Source organism: Clupea harengus, chromosome 20 (assembly GCF_900700415.2).
Source record: "Clupea harengus chromosome 20, Ch_v2.0.2, whole genome shotgun sequence".
Lineage (NCBI taxonomy): Eukaryota > Metazoa > Chordata > Actinopteri > Clupeiformes > Clupeidae > Clupea > Clupea harengus.
The window spans coordinates 18,661,615-18,680,697 of NC_045171.1; the positions used below are offsets into that span (position 1 = coordinate 18,661,615).

Below are 19,083 nucleotides of genomic sequence, written 5' to 3' on the forward strand. Positions count from 1 at the left end.
ATGATTGTACATGAATAAAGAAATGTAATGTTTTTTCCAAGCAGAGAAGCTTTTGTTGTCATAATTATTATATGGGGTAAATGGACTGCATTTATATAGCATATATATATATATATATTCAACTCATAGAGCACTCAAAGCGCTTTACAGATGAACGCCTCAGACATCATTCATACACCGATGGCAGAGTCTACTATCTAAGTTGCCTATCTAAGTCTATATTACTGTTTGAAGTTCTGCCTGGTCCTGAAGCCCCAATGCATTATTGACACACTGAGAGTCATTGGCTGTGATAGACGTTCTGAGAACTACACAAATCCTCATTTTCTTTTTTTCCATTGTTTCTGGATTCCAAGTAATTGCACTATTGGTACAAACATGTTGACAGAGTATGCTACTCCACACACTGGCCATTAACTTTGCCTTGTGTGCCGAAATATTGTATCTAATATTATATTCTCCACTTTCTCAGTATAACTTATCTTTTGAATTAGCTGTGAACATGATGGGCTCCTGATTTCATTTGGAGTCTTTGGTTTCGTAAACAATCTAACATTGACAAATGTAAAACACCTTCCAGTAATGTTCTTCTGGCAAAGTGAAGTTTACTAACACCATTTAAAACATTCTGTAACTCTTTATTAAACACTATTATTGTCCCTGCTTCTGTAAATCAGGATCACTCATATGTAACTGTTTTGATCATGGAAGGATGTCTACTTGTGAATGAAGTCTCGTTTACGGCTTTCATTCTCAATCAGTATACCTGTTGCTGTTTTACATTGTGTATGACCTTGTCTTAACATACTGTGTTGTGTGGTGTCATGACTAAACGGTCTTCCTGTGAGACTCAGATTAAGAGTCAGACATGTTAATAAACCACTGTGAATTAAAACCACTGAGATTGAATTAATTTATAAATAATGATTATATGGATGGGGTATTGTATCTAGAGACTTGCAAAACTTATTTGAAAAAAAAAACAATGTGAATATTTTGCTTCAGTGCTCTGGGAAGGATTATGCTGACAGTATTTAGTATTCGCCAGTAGAGGGCAGACTTGTACTATCCTTGGTTCAGTTATAGAGTTCTAGAGAAATTACATGACTAAAGAGAAATTCTTGCCGCCTGTCTGGAGATGTTACTAGTGCTGAGGTGCTCAAAAGAATCTTGCTGTCAGACTGCTTACTGTCTCAGTGGCGCCCCCACCTGTATGCCAAAGATGCTCGCCGCGTACTTTAATAATAATAATAATAATTCATTTTATTTGTAACGCACTCTTCATTCAGAAGAATCTCAGAGTGCCCGTATCATTAGCAGTGGAATTGGTGGAAACAAAATGTAATAACGTGATAGTAAATTGAAATTACGTTGAAAAATACAGGAAAAGAAAGCAATGCAGTCTACCGTGCCAGGGCTTGCAGCGCTTCCTTGACTTGTATGTGAGTAATTGTTCACCCCACAATGCAGTGCATATTTAAGCAATAAGGTACGAGAGGCAGTACTGTATCGTCAATAATGTACTGTTCAAGGGTGTTGTTAGGCCCGACGCGAAGCGGAGGGCCGGCAAACCCTTGCACAGTACATTATTGACGATACAGTACTGCCTCGAGTACCTTATTGCTTTTATAATACGGTTGCCAGCAACATTATAAATAGTAACTAAATAGTAAGCTGCCTTTCAGCACGAAATAGTTGTAATAGCCACCAAACGTTGTGTATCGCATTTCAGTAGCCTAGACTCTAGAGAAAATAGTCCCCGAATGTGTGGCTGTTGCTATGCAACAGACAAACAGCATTGGGAACGTCACGTTTGTTAGCCTGTACTCTCCTGAGCAAGCTAAAGTGGTAATAGCTAGCGAGCTGTTTACGGTCACAACCCACAGAAAGTTCAAAATGCCCGGGATATGTTGTGCTGATGGATGAGACAACAGTCGCCAGAGAAAACCTAGATATATAATTGATACAATCGTGAATAATTGCTGTGTCTTATTAGAGCTAAACTCCCCTGAGCGAGCTAGAGTGCTAATAACTAGCGAGCTGTTTAGCCCTTTGGGATTTGGCTACAACTCGTTAGCCCATATTGGCACTCTTGATTGCTCAAGAACGGTTAGCTTTGATAAGATCCAGGATACATGTCCTGTGATCTCATACATATTGTTTTTGTCTCCAAATGCCATATCTTGGTGTCGTTCACCCATCCTGCGACTGCATATTGAAAGGCATCTCTACTCTTGAAATCTCCAGTTTATGGGGATGGAATATGTACAAGATAAATGTAAATGTCGGGAGAAGAAAGTTGGGGCAGATGCTTTGCAAAAACACAGAGGAATTGCTAATCGCTAACGGCTAGTAGCATGCTAACCTTTGATAGGTGGCTAATACACCTCGCAAATCCTCTTAGACATATTTTTCAGTTACAATAATGGCGTTTTTATATTGTACAGTGTCTATTTCTCGGTAATTTTCTAAAAATCTAAGCAAAAAAAAAGTAAAACTTAAAACTTTTAGGTAGAAATACGATGATCTACAGAGATTTGGTCCGCCATTTTTTTCGAACTAAGGTAGTATATTTTGAGTGCGCACTGATATGGAACGCTCAGGTAAATGTAAACAGCTGTACAGTACATTATGGCTCAATACAGTACACCCCGTGACCTCCTTTCAACCAATCAGAATGCTTGATTTCATCTACCCGTATTATAACATAGACATATATACATAGACGCCCCATTGTCCGCTTCAGAACGTTGCTGCGACGTGCCAACTCGCCGCCATCTTGGGGAGGTAATGACTGGCCAGTAAACACATGCAAGTGAATGGGGGAGCTCCTGCTTTTCTGGATAAAAAGCACTTTAGCGTTTACATTTCTCAACCGATTTCATTGATTCGTTTATATATTGAATGGTTTATGATCTACGAGGAATAAAAAAAAAAAGTTTTGTCTCCATGTTACTTAGAATCTTGATAATAAGGCTATAAATCGCCACAGGCATATGTACATACATCATATATGTCTATGATAATCGCTGCTAGACACTCACTGTTCTTGTGCTCCCACAGCTCATTCACTTTGAAATACGGAAACGAAATCTAAATGATCGAAATAGTGCTTCTTTAACTACTAATATTGAATTTGACCATCATTGAGAAAAACGGAACAGAATCTGAAAATAGCCTAGCATAGCATACTCAAACTACTGACAGAGGAGGCAAATGTAAACAACCATCAAACACCTGCTTTCTATATTTTTATAGCAGTGAAATACACACATTCAAATATACACATTACTACATCTACAGTCGCCAGGATCTCCTAAACATTGGAGTACGGAGTGAACAATCTGTAAACAGCGACTTTACCCACACACACAGCATACCAGAGGATATAGCCCGGACAGCAGGCTCTCCGTGGATTGTCATTCCCACGGGCAGGAGGAGGAGGCGCCGAAATGAAAGGAGACAAAAGCGAGGCTGCCGGGCTGGCGTTTACGCGCAGCTGAGAAGACGACCGCATAAACTGCCACTTCCTAGCATCTTCCTCTCAAATGCCAGATCCATCACAAATAAAATGGATGAGCTGAAGCTACAGATGGCAGCAAACGGACTCGTACAGGACTGTTGCATTCTGCTGATAACGGAGACCTGGCTCCACTCATCCATTCCAGATACGGCCATAGAGCTAGCAGGACGCACAGCTCATCGCCAGGACAGGAACAGTAACTCCGGTAAGAGCAGAGGAGGGGGGCTATGCATTTATGTCAACAACAACTGGTGTACCAACGCCATGACCATCGATAGCCACTGCTCTCCAGACCTCGAGTATTTAACTGTTAAATGCAGACCCACGTACCTCCCACGGGAGTTTACTGTTGTCATGGTGACTGCTGTGTATATACCACCGGATGCTAATGCCAAGTCAGCCCTTAGTCACTTGTACAATGCCATCAGCCTTAAACAAAACACCTATCCAGAGGCAGTACACGTGATAGCAGGCGACTTCAACCATGCTGATTTGAAGGTAGTGCTCCCTAAGTTCTACCAACACATAAAATGTGCTACCAGGGGAGAAAATACACTGGATAAAGCCTACTCAAATATCAAGCATGGTTACAGGGCTACACAGCTACCCCACCTTGGCTTGTCTGATCACATGTCCCTACTACTCTTACCGGCATACACCCCCCTTAAGAAAAAAGCACCCACAACAAAGACTATTAAGACTTGGCCTGATGATGCCTCTCAGCAGCTGCAGGACTGTTTTGAAACCACCAACTGGGATATTTTCAAGCACCAGGACCTGGAAGTGTACACCTCGACTGTTTTGTGCTACATCAAACACCTGCTTTCTATATTTTTATAGCAGTGAAATACACACATTCAAATATACACATTTTTGTACATATACACAATTTGATATAAGCATGACCAAGACCATGCATAGTTTTCTTTGCCCTCCGTTATCGTACCTCCGTGTGCTGCATATCAGAAATGGCCAACAGAAAAGCGAAGACGGAGACGGCTCCTGTTACCATGGAAACAATAAACGAACCTAGCTTTAGTAGTATTGTAACATGTATTTAAACAGTATCTACATAGCTACTGCATATCAGAAATGGCTAACAGAAAAGTTTTGAAAAGGTACGATAACGGAGGGCAAAGAAAACTATGCATGGTCTTGGTCATGCTTATATCAAATTGTGTATATGTGCAAAAATGTGTATATTTGAATGTGTGTATTTCACTGCTATAAAAATATAGAAAGCAGGTGTTTGATGGTTGTTTACATTTGCCTCCTCTGTCAGTAGTTTGAGTATGCTATGCTAGGCTATTTTCAGATTCTGTTCCGTTTTTCTCAATGATGGTCAAATTCAATATTAGTAGTTAAAGAAGCACTATTTCGATCATTTAGATTTCGTTTCCGTATTTCAAAGTGAATGAGCTGTGGGAGCACAAGAACAGTGAGTGTCTAGCAGCGATTATCATAGACATATATGATGTATGTACATATGCCTGTGGCGATTTATAGCCTTATTATCAAGATTCTAAGTAACATGGAGACAAAACTTTTTTTTTTATTCCTCGTAGATCATAAACCATTCAATATATAAACCAATCAATGAAATCGGTTGAGAAATGTAAACGCTATAGTGCTTTTTATCCAGAAAAGCAGGAGCTCCCCCATTCACTTGCATGTGTTTACTGGCCAGTCATTACCTCCCTAAGATGGCGGCGAGTTGACACGCGAGCCAAGGGCCAACGGGGCGTCTATGTATATATGTCTATGTATTATAATGCCTGTTAATGTTAATTAATTGTGCTCAATGTTTGGTTTTGGAATGTTGTGCCTCCCATTTGAATTGCGTCAGGGCATTACTGTTATCATTTATCACCAATGCACAACAATGCAGCAGGGAACTGATTCTGAACTCTGCGCCATCAGACAGACAGTGGACATGTACCTAAACCAGGCATGAAAATCCATCACCTTTCGGCGAAATTCGCCGTTTTGAAACCAAAATAGGTGACCTACGTGAATCGTGTAGATTCGATGAGAAATGTTTTTTTTGGGGGGGGGTGGGTAGTATTCATATTCGTATTCATAGGTATTCATATTCAGTGAACTGCGAACAGGTGCGCGTGCGCGAAGTTGCCTTGCATCACCATTGGAGACCACCATCAGAAGCTGAAAGCACGCCTGCTGAAGAAGAGAAAAGGGTGAGGCTGAGACGTGGCAAAACAGCGAAAGCGGGCCATGAAGACACTGGTGGTTCAGGCAAAGAAGAAAAAATGATCTGGTTCTGAAAGTATTACGAACTTAATGTAAATTGTTATCTTTGCCAATAAAATGTATTAAAATTAGGGCTGTCAAAGTTAACGCGTTAATCTATGAGATTATTGTGGCCGAGATTAATGCGATAAAATATTTTAAGGCAGTTAACGCAACTTTGTTTACTTCCGATGTGCATTGACACATGACACGAAACCGCCGCGTGCCTGCAGTCAGGAATAGGAGAGACCGAGACGGTAGTTGAAGATGGAGAGAGCAGAGGGATTGTTGGGCGGAAAGTTTCTGTTTAAGAGTGAAAATGACGGAACAACCGACAAAACTAAAGTCGTATGTAGCATTTGTCAAGCTGAATTTAGCTATCACAGAAGCAGCTCGTCTTGAAGTTATCACCTTAATGCAAAGCACCCGACAGAAAGCAGTCCCAGGTTAGATGGTCGCCAACCCACACTCCACGACTTCACTAGGAAAATAACTAGACCAGTCCGTGAAAAGGTTACCAACGCTTACGCAGTTTAGGTTGCCGGTGACTGTCGGCCCATCAACATAGTTGAGGACGGTGGGCTGTCTGAGGTGATTCGAATTGCTTCAGGGGACAATTATTACGATTTACCGTTGTATGACGGCGAGAGAGCACGAACAATTCAGCTCCTCAAACAAGCTGCCAGCGTCGCCCTTACTGGTGACAACTGGACGTCAGTCAGAAATGACAATTACCTGGGTGTCACGGTTCATTTTATTGACAAAGTATGGAAATTGAGATATTTTGCATTGGAAGTAAAAAAACAAAAAAACATTCGCGACATACAGCGGAGGACTGTGCAGAGGAATTCATCGACGTCTCAAACAGAAGGGAGATAAGTGGCAAACTGACCACTTTAGGCACTGATAGTGCCCGTATTATGTTGGCAGCTGCTAGGCTACTTCCATTTTAACATCTACCCTGCGCGGCACACAGTCTGTACCTGGCTGGCACTTTTTAGGTATGAGTTATAGGCCTGAGCCTCTTTGAAAACACAGTTCTGCGTGTAGTTTTGTGTAAAAAAATAATAAAAAATACAATTAAACAACAGTGTCTAAAATACACGCTGTCTGAAAGTGATTACTCGTTAATTTAGTATTTAGTATTTAGTCTTTAGAAGTCAAACAAACGCGATTAATTAATTTCAAAATGTGAGATTAATTAGTAAAACATTTTTGTATCTATTGACAGCCCTAATTAAAATCTGAATTACATAACATTGTATTGGCTATCAATCATGATGGAAGAGTAGACAAGTTAAGTTACAGCATGTCCACCATCTCTTGTGGGGGCTATGCATTAAGCCATTTGTGGTGCCCTTACCACATTGTGCCTCTTATACTGTATTTTAGACCCAGTGACATCAGTGCATAATACTTAGTAAGGAGGCCATAATAATTTTGGACTCATGGCTGAAGTTAAGTTTCTCCAGCTCTCCCCAGGTTGGCAAAAAAAGCCTCTCAAAATGCATCAGATTGATGCTTTAAAATATGGAATATTACAATTTTTCTTACGGGGGAGCATGCCCCCGGACCCCCCTAGAGGGGTAATATCCTTCTCACCTTTTTCACCCCTGACCCGTTTTCATGCCTGCTAAACATTCACAATATAATTAAGGTCTACTGACCATCTCCTTCAATTCTGTTTACGTCAATAGATGGGTCGTCTGGACCACATAAACTCAAACTGACTGCACATAAATTTGTGGGCTGTCATCAGGCCTGCAAATAATGTAAACGTGCTTTGTTGTTGAATGATGAAGGGTTCCCAGGTAAAAGAAAATGATATATATAGTATAACTACCGGCTCAAGTCAAGCAAAATAATACATACTTGACACAATTGTTCTGTATTGTGGACACAGATTCACAGCATAGTAAACAGGGTACATTGTGTACATTTATATATATTTCAGTATGGTGTCTCGTATACATAAATGGACCATATACTATCAACATGAATTTGAGAACATTGTATATGGTTTGAGAGGGAAACCCTACATACAGCCAATTAATCCATTAGGACAAACTTGATTCTAATACAAAAAGGTGCCCAACCAATCAGAGCAATAATGTGCATGTTAATCATGTCCTAGAAAGCTTTCCATGTTTATGAGAGAAGATTTAAGAGAAGGGTACTTTGTTTTGTCAGATTAGTGCCAAACACTGATTCCATGAAATATTAGCAAACATCAATATACATTTAAAAACAATAGTCAATGATCAACTGGTTTAATAAATTGCACTAGGACAATTAATTTAGGAAAATAGCCATATATACTGTATGTGATGTATAAGATATTTTAGTATTTCCATAATTCACAAAGAAAAGATATATAGCTTAGTATTTATTTATTCTAATGTGCTTTCTACATGAATTTACATTTTACAGGACATTTTACATGTCATCAAATTAATTCAAACGTAATGGAACCTAAGCAGCAGGACGCACGGGGTATGAGAGATATTTTCTCACTGTGCCTAGTCATTTTTTATGTTTTATTTAGGTTTTTAGGAAAAACATTTTTTATTTCTTTTAAAGAAATTGATATTTCTAGAGTAGCGTTTAACTCTGGAAACAGGTCAGTCACTACAGTGTTCACACTTGCGACATATCTAGGCTGGTGTGTGGTTGTACTTAAGCTGATAGAAGGTGTACCATAGCGCAGATAAGCCTGTGGGGAGGTTTATATGGACAGCAAACAGATGTCTACGCACAGAGCGTTAGGAAGGGTATTTTATTCCAGCGTGAGAGTGGCCATGTTGAAAGTGAAGTTGTTGAGCTGCACAGCTGCAAAGGCTTATTCGCCGGGCCTGGGCCCCCTCGCGGAGCTGCGCCCTCAGGCCTGCTCTGACACTTGGATCTGAAATTCAACTCACATGACTGATCTTACATCAGAGCTGCTCAGTCCCTCACAGGTCTGCCGCTGCCATGCAGAAAGCCTAGATTTCGGTGTGGATTATATGAATTTCATAATATGTGCTTTCCTCCATCTTTATAACCTTTTGACCCCTTTCCAGCATACTGAATGCAGGAATATGTAGAAGGTCTATAGTTCCTTTTAAAACCTTGAGGATTTGTCTCGTCACAGGTTAAATGTAAGACGTCTTGTAAAATGTGCCCTACATGTGTTTATTGGCAGAATGTTCTTGCTGTTCTTGCTGTCGTAAAAACAACCTCCAGACAGCTCAAGGTTACCGAGCTCTCACCGAGCTCCACACAAGCACACAGTATCCGTCTGAACCCAGAGTCACCTAATAAAATTAGTACTCTATAGAACATAAGGACGTGCTGCCTCTGCTGTAATCACATCACAACAGACACACAGACACACACACACACACAGTTTACCGGCACATACATTTACACACAAATGTAGTCAGGTTCACTCTAGTATAGACCCCCCCCCCCACACACACACACTCTTATCTCATCTATCCACAAACGCACACCCCCACAGATCCAGAGAGTGAACTTGTGACTCCAGTCCCCTGGGAGCATTTTTGTCGACTAGTCAGGATCTGGTGCGACAGGAAGTGAGTTAGGCAGCCACTTAAGGAACTGCAGACATCGCATCTGAGGTCTGCTTTACATCTTTATGCCATTTCTGCAGTAAATTAAACAGAACAGCCACAGGAATTAAAATATACACATCCCCGAGACTTGATGCTGTTCTCGTCCTAAAAAGTGGACCCATCCACAGTAGCACTTGTTACTCTACACACAGTGGCGAGTGTTATATCAGTGAACTCTACCCTAAAGCACGTTCAACCCGGTCAGGAAATGACTGAATGTCTAAAGTTAGACGACAGCAAGGAAGACACCCTGAAGAGAGGAGTGAGTGCAAAGGGATCCATGAAAAGATCGCACACACACACACACACACACACACACCAGTGATCGCTTTTATTAATAGCACATGGTCGTTTGGCGAACAAATTTAGCTGGCGTGTATTTCTGAATGGCCATCGCACCGTGGTCTTTGGTAACCTTTGGCACGGACCAGCCTGAGGCGAGGATCAGGTCGTGGCCCTCTTGTGTGTTCCCACCGGCCCCCTCGCACCCCCTCATCCTTGACCCCTGATCCAGTGGCTGGCCACTTCCTGTCTAAGAGCTGCACATTCCCAGAAGTGCAAACAACAGTTTGTCACAGTCTCCGCTCCACTTCATGTTCCTTTTGAACGTGCCCTCTAAATGTTAAATGAGCTATTACATTTTCTTCACGACGCATCTGTCATCCTCTTCCCTCTTTCATGTTCTGTTTGAATCTTCATTTCCTTTGTTATTCCCGCTCTCTTTGTCTTGTCACTTTATCGCAGCAACCATCTTTGTAGGTTCCAGATCCACTCTCCATTTCCCACATGTGTATCCCACTCTCTCTCCACCTCTACGCACTTTTCCTCCATTTTACTTTCTCACAAATCCTATCCCTCTCTCTCACCAACACACACACACACACACACACACACACACACCCACACACACCTGCCACAGTATTTCCCATGTCTCTTTTCCCCTCAATGGTCCTTTCTCCCCGCAGCCTGCTGCCCCCACACACAGATGCCTCTGCCAATCAAACTCACACACACACACACACACACACACGCAAACAGACGTACACACGCACACGTGTGCACTCTCACTTACACCCACACACAGAGTGTGCAGGAATCTGATGATATTATGTTACAAGATAAACTCCAGACTGTCTGTGGTTTTCTGTGCCAAAACAGTGGCCCTCACCATTCTCCAAACCACTGGTGTCAAGAACAATTATACCTCTCTATTGTATAATCAGTCAGTGCATTTTAAAATGCTTCCATCTCATGTAAGCCTAGTTTTAAGACCCCATATTTCACTGCACGTATCTAAAGGGGTTCAACTAGGTGTTTTGGGCATTGTGAATAAATTACGTTTTAAATTATAGAATGGAATTGGATCAAACACCTCCCATAGTTTGCCAATCACCAGGTCATACATCTGGCTGACCAAGCTACTGTCTATAAAGAGTTTACAGAAAAACCTGTTCTGAGATCCAGTCTGACAGGCTAAGTTTGTGCATCCTTGTTTAATGAGCAAAACCCTGACTCTTCCCCTCATCCATTACATTAAATTTTTGCCTAGACAAACAGCACGTACTGGAGGCACATAAGCTAAGCTCGTAACTTTGTGTGTCTTGTTCCAAAATAAGAGCCTGACAGAGGTTTATTTGGAATCCGGCAGCTAATCTAATGCCTGCTACGTGCCAGAAAGGGCCCATAACAACATATCTGAGAGAATTAGGGCCGCTCTTAGGACCTGGTCGTGATTAAGCTAAAGACCATTCATTCATCCCGAGACAATGCCTCTTTGCTGCAGCCCATAATAAGCTCCTTGGCTCTCTCTTCTCCCAACACTGAGGGATTTCTCTGCCTCTTTCTCTCTCTCCCTCCCTCCTTTCCTCCGTCTCCTTTGCATAAGGCTGCTCTCCCTCTCTCTCTTTCTCTCGTTCAGGTCATGCCCACGTAAGTCACTTACATTATAATGTGCAGTTTCGTCATTACGCATTCTCTTTCTCTCTCTCTCTCTCATTAAGGTCATGCCCCACATAAGTAATTTACCTTATAATGTGCAGTTTCATCATTATGTATTCTCTCTCTCTCTCTCATCCGGGTCATGCCCATGTAAGCCACTTATATTATAATGTGCAATTTCATCATTATGTATTCTCTCTCTCTCTCTCTCTCTCTCTCTCTCTCTCTGCTCTTGCGACAGGCTGCAAGTCTGGCCGGTCATAATGCAGAAGGCAGGCGGATAGCTCTGAAATTAGCCGCTTGTGCGCGGATGCTCAGTCTAGGACACGGAGCCCTCTGGCATCTCCTGTTTCTCATGGCCCGCCGCCGTCTGCCTCGTCTGTTGCGAACGTGAGACTTCCTCTGTGTCTTCTTTTCAAGACATTACACGTACATTTGTTTTGACTAGCCACAAAGCCACAGTGAGCAGGGTCTCGAAAAGGCCTTCATGTTTCGTGCTGTCCGTGTATTTTGGTTTGACCTCATTCTCATTGTATTTCCTTCTTGTAAATGGTCAGTAACTGCAAATGAACAGGTGAGAGGTCCCTCTGTGTCTGGAGCGTTTTTGAAAATAAAATCCACCTTAACAAAGCAGTTTTTCTAAAGTGTGGGTTTAATTGACTCCCATTTGGATCTACAGTGTAAGGCCTTCACTTGAAACACAATTTCCATATATAAAAGTGCCATTTTTGTTAAAAACAAGACAGTTTCTTTCAACTAAATTAAAATAATCTTCTTTATCATAGCAGGCTTCATTAGAAAATGCAACATAAAGGAAATACTTATAATCCAGTGCATTCATGTGCGTATGTATGTTTTCTTGTACGTTTCTGTGTGCTTTATACTCACACAATAAGAAAGCCAAGATTGTTCATGTAAAGCAATTCCTATGTGCATAAATCTAAGAGTTACATTGGCAGTAGTAACAAATAGTGTTATGAATAACAAGTTTGATTGCAATGCAAAACATCTGAATACTGGACCACTGCAATACCATTTGTTCTGGTGCAGAGTGGATGGTTTTGTCTCCTGAAGAACGTCATGACACCCAATCACAGTCACAAGACTCTTGACCCAGAGTTACATTTTACATTTAACACACACAGAACTAACACAAACACATTTCAACATTGTAAAAACCCAAACAGTATATCAGCCACAAGACAACAAGACAAATGGTTACAAAAAAAGAAGCTTTTGGCCCTGTGGGGTCCTTTCTGGTTTCATGTCCACACAACACGTCCAATCAAACGAGCAAATTCCAGTCGTTTCCTGACGCTTAACATAATCCACCTGATTGAGGCCTTTTCACAGAAAGAACCCTCATAAATCCAATCTTCTGTTCAGCTATTCCACATCCTCCATTAATCTCTTAATTTTTTCAATTTGAATTTGTTTTCAGAATTTGGTCCAAACTGCCATAAAATATTCAGCAAACCCAGACTCTTCCAGTTTAAAAGATCTCTGTCCTTTTTTTTGCTAGTTTAAGTTTCCCTGTAGCACTCTGCTGCTCACATCAGAACTGGGTCTCTGACACCTGTTCTTTACCATTGCTGGACAACTGATGGGCCTCCATATCCTCTCTGTTGTTGATTTCCTTCCCCGAGAGGGTCGCCTCACTGCGGGGCAAGTTCTCGGGCCGTGACTGGCCCTTCCCTGTGGTCAGCGACTTCTGGAAGGACTCGGAGGTAAAGTAGTAGACCACGGGGTCGAAGCAGCAGTTGAGCGTGGCCACGCAGAGTGTGATGGGGTAGAGCGTGCGAGCGAGTCTCTCCAGCCAGCAGCTGTCCAGCGCCTGGGTGCGCACCAAGGCGTAGACGAAGAGGACGGAGTTGTACGGCACAAAGCAGATGATGAAGATGGCCAGGTGCACAACGATCATGCGCAGCACGCGCTCCTTGTTGGTGCCGATCTGGCAGAGCGTGGCGGGCTTGCGGAGCGTTCGCAGCACCATGGACGAGCATGCCAGGTTAATGAGCAGCGGGATGAGGAAGCCAACAATCTCGATGAAGATGGTGATCTTGGACAGGTAGGTCTTCCACGTGTTCTTGGAAAAGCCCTCGAAGCACGTGGTGCTGCTCTTGGCGCGGTTGGTGGCGGAGAAGAATGTGACGGACATGCCGCCACCCAGGATGAGGATCCAGATGGCAACGCAGATCACGAGTGCATTGCGTCGCGAGCGGACCGAGCGGGAGCGGAACGGGTAGACGATGGCAAGGAAGCGGTCGACGCTGATGCAGGTGAGGAAGAGCATGCTGCCGTAGATGTTGGTGATGAAGGCGCCGCCGGAGATCTTGCAAAGCCAGTCGCCAAAGGGCCAGTGTCGGTTGACGTTGTAGAAGATCTTGAAGGGCAGTGTGAAGACGAACACGAGGTCCGAGAGCGCCAGGTTGGTCATGAATAGCGTGGTCTCGTTGCGCATCTTCATGCGGCAGCAGAAGACGAAGAGTGAGGCGCAGTTGGTCACCAGCCCCAGCACGAAGGCCACGCTGTACACCACGCCATACAGGTTGTACTTGAAGGAGTCGTCAATCCTGCAGTCCGCCAGCCCCGTGTCATTCAGCACCAAGCTCGCCATGGCGACGGGTTTTTGGACGGGCTCGTCGACTGTCGAGCCTTCTGCCAATCGGTTCCTCCTCTCGTGTCCCGACCTTGAGGGCTGTCAGCAAGAGCTTGGGCCGCAGAATCGCCTTCTCCTTGTCATGGCTGCCGGGTAAGAAAGGAGATTCTAGGAGTTACAAGAGCAAGCCTTTGTCTGCGACAACAGGACTAAGCCAGTCCTCGTTTCCTGCAGGGAGAGAAAGAGAGGGGAGGGAGGGACAGAGAGAGAACAAAGGCTTGGAGTTAGTATGTGAGAGCTGAATAGGTGGACACTCCTGGCATTTTTCTATGGTGATTTGTGTGGTTTTGTTTGACAGCTCACTTCAGTGACTTCCCCACCCGTACTGTTTATAGCATCGAGTGTTTATGTCTACCTGAGAGGCACGCTGTTTTGACACCGTATCTTCCAAATCAGGCCTCTGGTCAGGAAATCCATTGACCACATCAGCAGTTTTTTTTTTCTTCCTCTTTCTAACTTTCCTGTAATAAATGCTTACCTGCTCTTCAGCCCCTCCAAAAATAACTTGTTAGTTTTTGAATATCTGAGAAAAATGTAGAAAATTCTACATCATGTTCATTTCTTGCAAGGTATACGTATTTGCACATCCAAAAACCTTAGGTAGGTTAGGTCACATATTGCCAGTTTCATTCTTTGACATAATTTACACAGAAGGCTTGGGATATAAGTGTAGTTGAAAAAATACAATTAAATGTTACTATATTATTGAATCTACTATGACATTGCTGTTTATAATGCACTATAGAACGTATTACATGGCAGATGAACAGGGTAAAATTGGACAAAAACGAATTTTGCTCATTTTCATTTGGGCAAATGAACTAATTTCAACATTCAAAGACCTTTAAAAATCACAGTATGATGCTATATTATCAATAATCGTGATAATATTGCATAATTTGCCACAGCTGTTAGTTCTGAACATTCTCTGGAAATTGGTAGCAGTGGATTACACATTAACTTTTTAAACTAGCATAAATGCTGCTACTTCTAACGACTTCACTTGCCTGTTTCCCAGCACATAGCAGAGCCTCTTCTCCTGACTCTCTGATGAATGGAAATCTAAACCTGTACGCTAGCAGGCCCACTGTTTCCCATGGGAGAAGCCAGGCTACTATGTTCAGCCCAGGGCTTGTCGTTACGCCATTAGCCCCATGTTAATGACAAGAGACTCCTGCCCACTGTAGACACTTAGCATGCATGGACACGCAAGGCATATAAGTCAAGCCTTTAACCTCCTCCGGAGACAACTGATCTTTCACCCTGGGACCTCCAGTCCGCCTCCCCCTGCATTCATTACACACCATTAACCTATATGGAGCCATTGGTATCAGTGTCACGTCATGTGATCACACGCTCAACTCACAGTCTCTTCTGTGATTTGCCTGTTTCTTGTTTCCCCTCCTCAAAAACAAATGGAGGGTCAGTGTGTGGGTAGCTGACAATGGTGTTGCTCAAAGTGGCTGCTAACTTCCAGTATGTTGCAACTAATGCTGCACCCCCCACTCCCTCTCTCTCCTTTATTCGTTCTTTCTTTCTCTCTGTCAATATGTCTCTCTCTTCTATTTAACTGGTGATGTGTACTCTTTTTCCATGGTTTTCTGTAGTTGGGGTATGGCTACATAGTATCCTTTTTAGGTGTCCTTGATCCATGCAATAGTTTAATAAAGGGGTTTTGAAAAGTCTCTCTCTCTCTCTCTCTACCTCTCTATCCCTCTCTCTATGCCCCCTTCAGTGCCTGCTTATCTGCAGTGGGTGCTTGCCTGTTGGCATCCAGCACACTGCTTCTATATCGGGTCACCAGTCTCCTTGTGGGTATGTGGCATCCTTGAGCCTTTCCCTGGAGGGGCGACAATTGGGGGGTGAGGGGTGAAGGGTGCCAGGTCTGGGCTCTCTCTCTCTCACACACACTCCAGGTGGGGGGTGAGGAGTGAAGGGTGCCAGGTCTGGGCTCTCTCTCTCTCTCTCTCACACACTCCAGGTGGTCTGACAACGTGGCATGAACTCCACTGCCTCAGAGGAGCAGGGCAAACAGCAGCGTGCCCACCCTTGGCACATTACATAACTGTCCAGGCAAGGTCCAGTGAAGAGGACGAGGAAGAGGACAGGACAGGAGAGGACGGCCTTTGGAGAACCCACTGTAGCATTGCTTCTCTCTGTGACTTCATGAGTCAGTTCCTCCGGCGCTGGTTGCCTTTGATCCTTGCATTCTAAAAACAGGCCAAATGACTGATCTTCTGATGAATCCCTTTTTATTTATTTTGGTTTCCACAGTGGAACCTTTTGTTAGGACTTGGAATTCATCATTTGCATTCTAAGAATGATCTGGAACTACGATTCTTTCCTTCTATACCTTCCATTCTGCAAAAACTGCAGAAAAAGTTTGGTGTGTCAAATGTTTCAACAAAGTTATGTTTTTAAATACATTTTCATATTCAATTTTTAATCATGTGGATAGAAACCATCAAAGGTACTTTTCAGTAGATCTCAGAGATGCCCAAACCGATGCCTAAGCATTAACAGGCATGAGCTGTTTGGGGATGGGAAACCCCCCTCTGACCCTCCACTCTCTGCCTGAATCTCCCCCCAAACTGTCGGAGCAGTGGGCCTACCCCATGGGGGGTTGCAATACTGATGGCGCAGTCCATCAGACAGTATGGTGGGTGCCAGCTGAGAAATTATATCTTTACAGCGTTTTCATACACACCCTCTCACAAAGCCAGCACTGTGCCGTCAGCTCCTACACAGTAAACTCACAATACAGCGCCTGTACCAGCAAGCTCTTTCTTTGTCTCTCTCTCTCTTTCTTTCTTTCTTTTTTTCTTTCTTTCTTTCTTTCTCTCTCTCTCTCTCTCTCTCTCTCTCTCTCTCTCTCTACCATCCCTCTCTCTCTTGTCATCTTACAAGACCAGCTCATGGCTACAGTCCCATCACTGACTGTTACTTACTGTTTCTTTTTTTCCTAGTTGTCGTTTTGGTGTGTGTGTGTGTGTGTGTGTGTGTGTGTGTGTGTGTGTGTGTGTGTGTGTGTGTGTGTATGTGTGAGCACTCCCTTGTTAAATTGAGTGTCATGTGAGTTACCTCTGTCGGCAGCCAGCTCTGCGTGTGCCTGCGTGCATGCGTGCGTGCGTGCGTTCGTGTGTGTGTGTGTGTGTGCGTGCGTGCGTGTATGTGAGTGTGTGTCATGGGGTGGTGGTTGGGGGGTCTCATTTGTGCTCTTGCACTTAGTTTCCATGGTCACCAGATTTTGCCAGTTTGCTAGTATCAAGCCTAGGCAAACTGTTTACAGTTGTACTCTGTTGTTGTTAAAAAGAAGCCTAAATTATGAAGCCATTATGAAGTTGTTCTACAGTTACAGCTTACAGTTACCCAAGATCAGTGTGGCCTGCCTACACTTATCACTGCACATACAGGGAATATTGCTTTGAATGTTCAAAACTAAAGGATATGTTATAAGTAGCCTAACTAAAATTAAATATTACTCATCATGTCATTGAAAAATGATCAAATAAATCATGAAACAAGTATTTTTTAAAAACAATGTTGACAAAGAATTAACGAGAAACAAAGTTAGAAGATTTGGACACCTGCAGCATCATGTCGCTCGACAATGCTGCTGTGTTTTACCCTGGCGATGGAAGTAATTGGAAAATCGATGTCCGTCTGCGTCCTAAGTGGGTCTATTTCAAAATCTATGTACGGATGATAACACAGGCAGCATTCAGAACAAACATCAGGCTTCTTGTTCGGCAGCCAGACCGCTGGCGTGAACTGGCATCTGTAAGCTACAAGTTACAGACTGCAGTCTATGTCGTGAGAACTACCCTTTCACCAGCAGCTGCATATAAAAAGCAGCAACAGTAAACTGTTATTCTGAAGGAAATTGAAATTAATAGTTCAGACTAATCCCTCTGAACCTAAAGATCAAATTCCGGGATCAATTTTGGAGTTCAGCTGCTCCTTTCTCTCAGTAAAAATAAATACCTAAACGTACTGTGTCAACTAGGCTAGAAGACTACTAGACTTGTAGCTAACAACAAACCATCCTAATTTATTGAACCTTCATCTGATACAAGTCAGGTTAGACAATTAAACATAAACATATCCTGAAGTCAACAAAAATACCAATAACTGACTGCATAAAATTATGTTTTTCGGGTGTAACGAAGACATCTGTCACTGTCAAATGTCGTTGGACTGAACCGATAAAGGTCTCACCTCTTTGGCACTGAACTGCAGTTGTCAATTACAGTGAAGCTCCGCCAACTGATGCAAAAGTGCTCCTCGCGACGAGTAGCATCAGCTAGACGTATAGGCGCACTTAAGCCAGAAACAAAGAAACAAGTTGTACATCTTAGATGAGTAGCCCCGTGCCTGGGTCCGTTATCCTTAAGAGAGCCCGGCCAACATAACAGATGTGAAATTTCTTCAAATAGAATATGCCAGTATCAGAAACAGCAAATATATTCCTTGCCGGGAATGCACAAATCTGTAGTAATCACGGCGCGAGTCGAGGTCTCCGTTTGTCACTTACAGCGTCACACAATATCACTTCGGCGGCGATATTAGGCGATTGGTCCCGTGGTACCGGACAGAGGCGTGCATTTGTCTAAGTATGAGTGGTAGCCTGGACTCTGGAAGACTCGAACGGTCACAGGAAACGAGACAATAGCACCTCGCTTGGCTGGAGAGGAGGGGCGCGAGCAGGCAGCGTGAATGGGGGATTGTCGAGAGGGTGGCGGGGAGGGGTCCGAGTGGTGTCATCAGTAGTTAAATTGGGGAGCTGATGGATCAAGGTCTCACAAAAGACATACGTTTGGCTCTGTGATAGAATTTTGTTGTGGCTCTATGTTGCCGTTTTTTATTTACAATATTTTGCCATGACATCTGCATGGTATGTCAACTGCACTGGTGAAGGCAGGGATCACTAATCATGTTTTCATTTCTTTGTTTCTTTGTTTTATTTTATTCTTGGCATTCTTGGCCTAGTCCATATCATTAGCCTCTCGAGTCTGGTTTTTCCTACATACATTCTGCCTGCCAATGTATCATTTGACACCTACAGTATGGAATAACACACTTGACACGCTAGCCTATAGCCT

General features: G+C 43.1%; 1 protein-coding gene across 3 annotated transcripts; it reads right to left on the reverse strand.

Annotated features, from left to right (window-relative positions):
- Positions 1–11,956: 11,956 nt before the first annotated feature.
- Positions 11,957–18,697, reverse strand: lpar4 (lysophosphatidic acid receptor 4). Of its 3 annotated transcripts, XM_031587537.2 has the most exons (3): positions 18,516–18,697; positions 18,200–18,301; positions 11,957–14,149 (listed from the first exon to the last, which is right to left on the reverse strand). In XM_031587537.2, the coding sequence occupies exon 3, from the start codon at positions 13,937–13,939 to the stop codon at positions 12,878–12,880; it is 1,062 nt and encodes a 353-aa protein (XP_031443397.1). In that variant the 5' UTR covers positions 13,940–14,149; positions 18,200–18,301; positions 18,516–18,697; the 3' UTR covers positions 11,957–12,877. The 3 variants fall into 3 exon arrangements, with proteins under 3 accessions (XP_031443397.1, XP_031443398.1, XP_012689842.1); XM_031587538.2 differs by lacking the exon at positions 18,200–18,301; XM_012834388.3 differs by having other exon boundaries at positions 11,957–14,067; positions 18,200–18,697.
- Between the last annotated feature and the right edge of the window lie 386 nt (positions 18,698–19,083).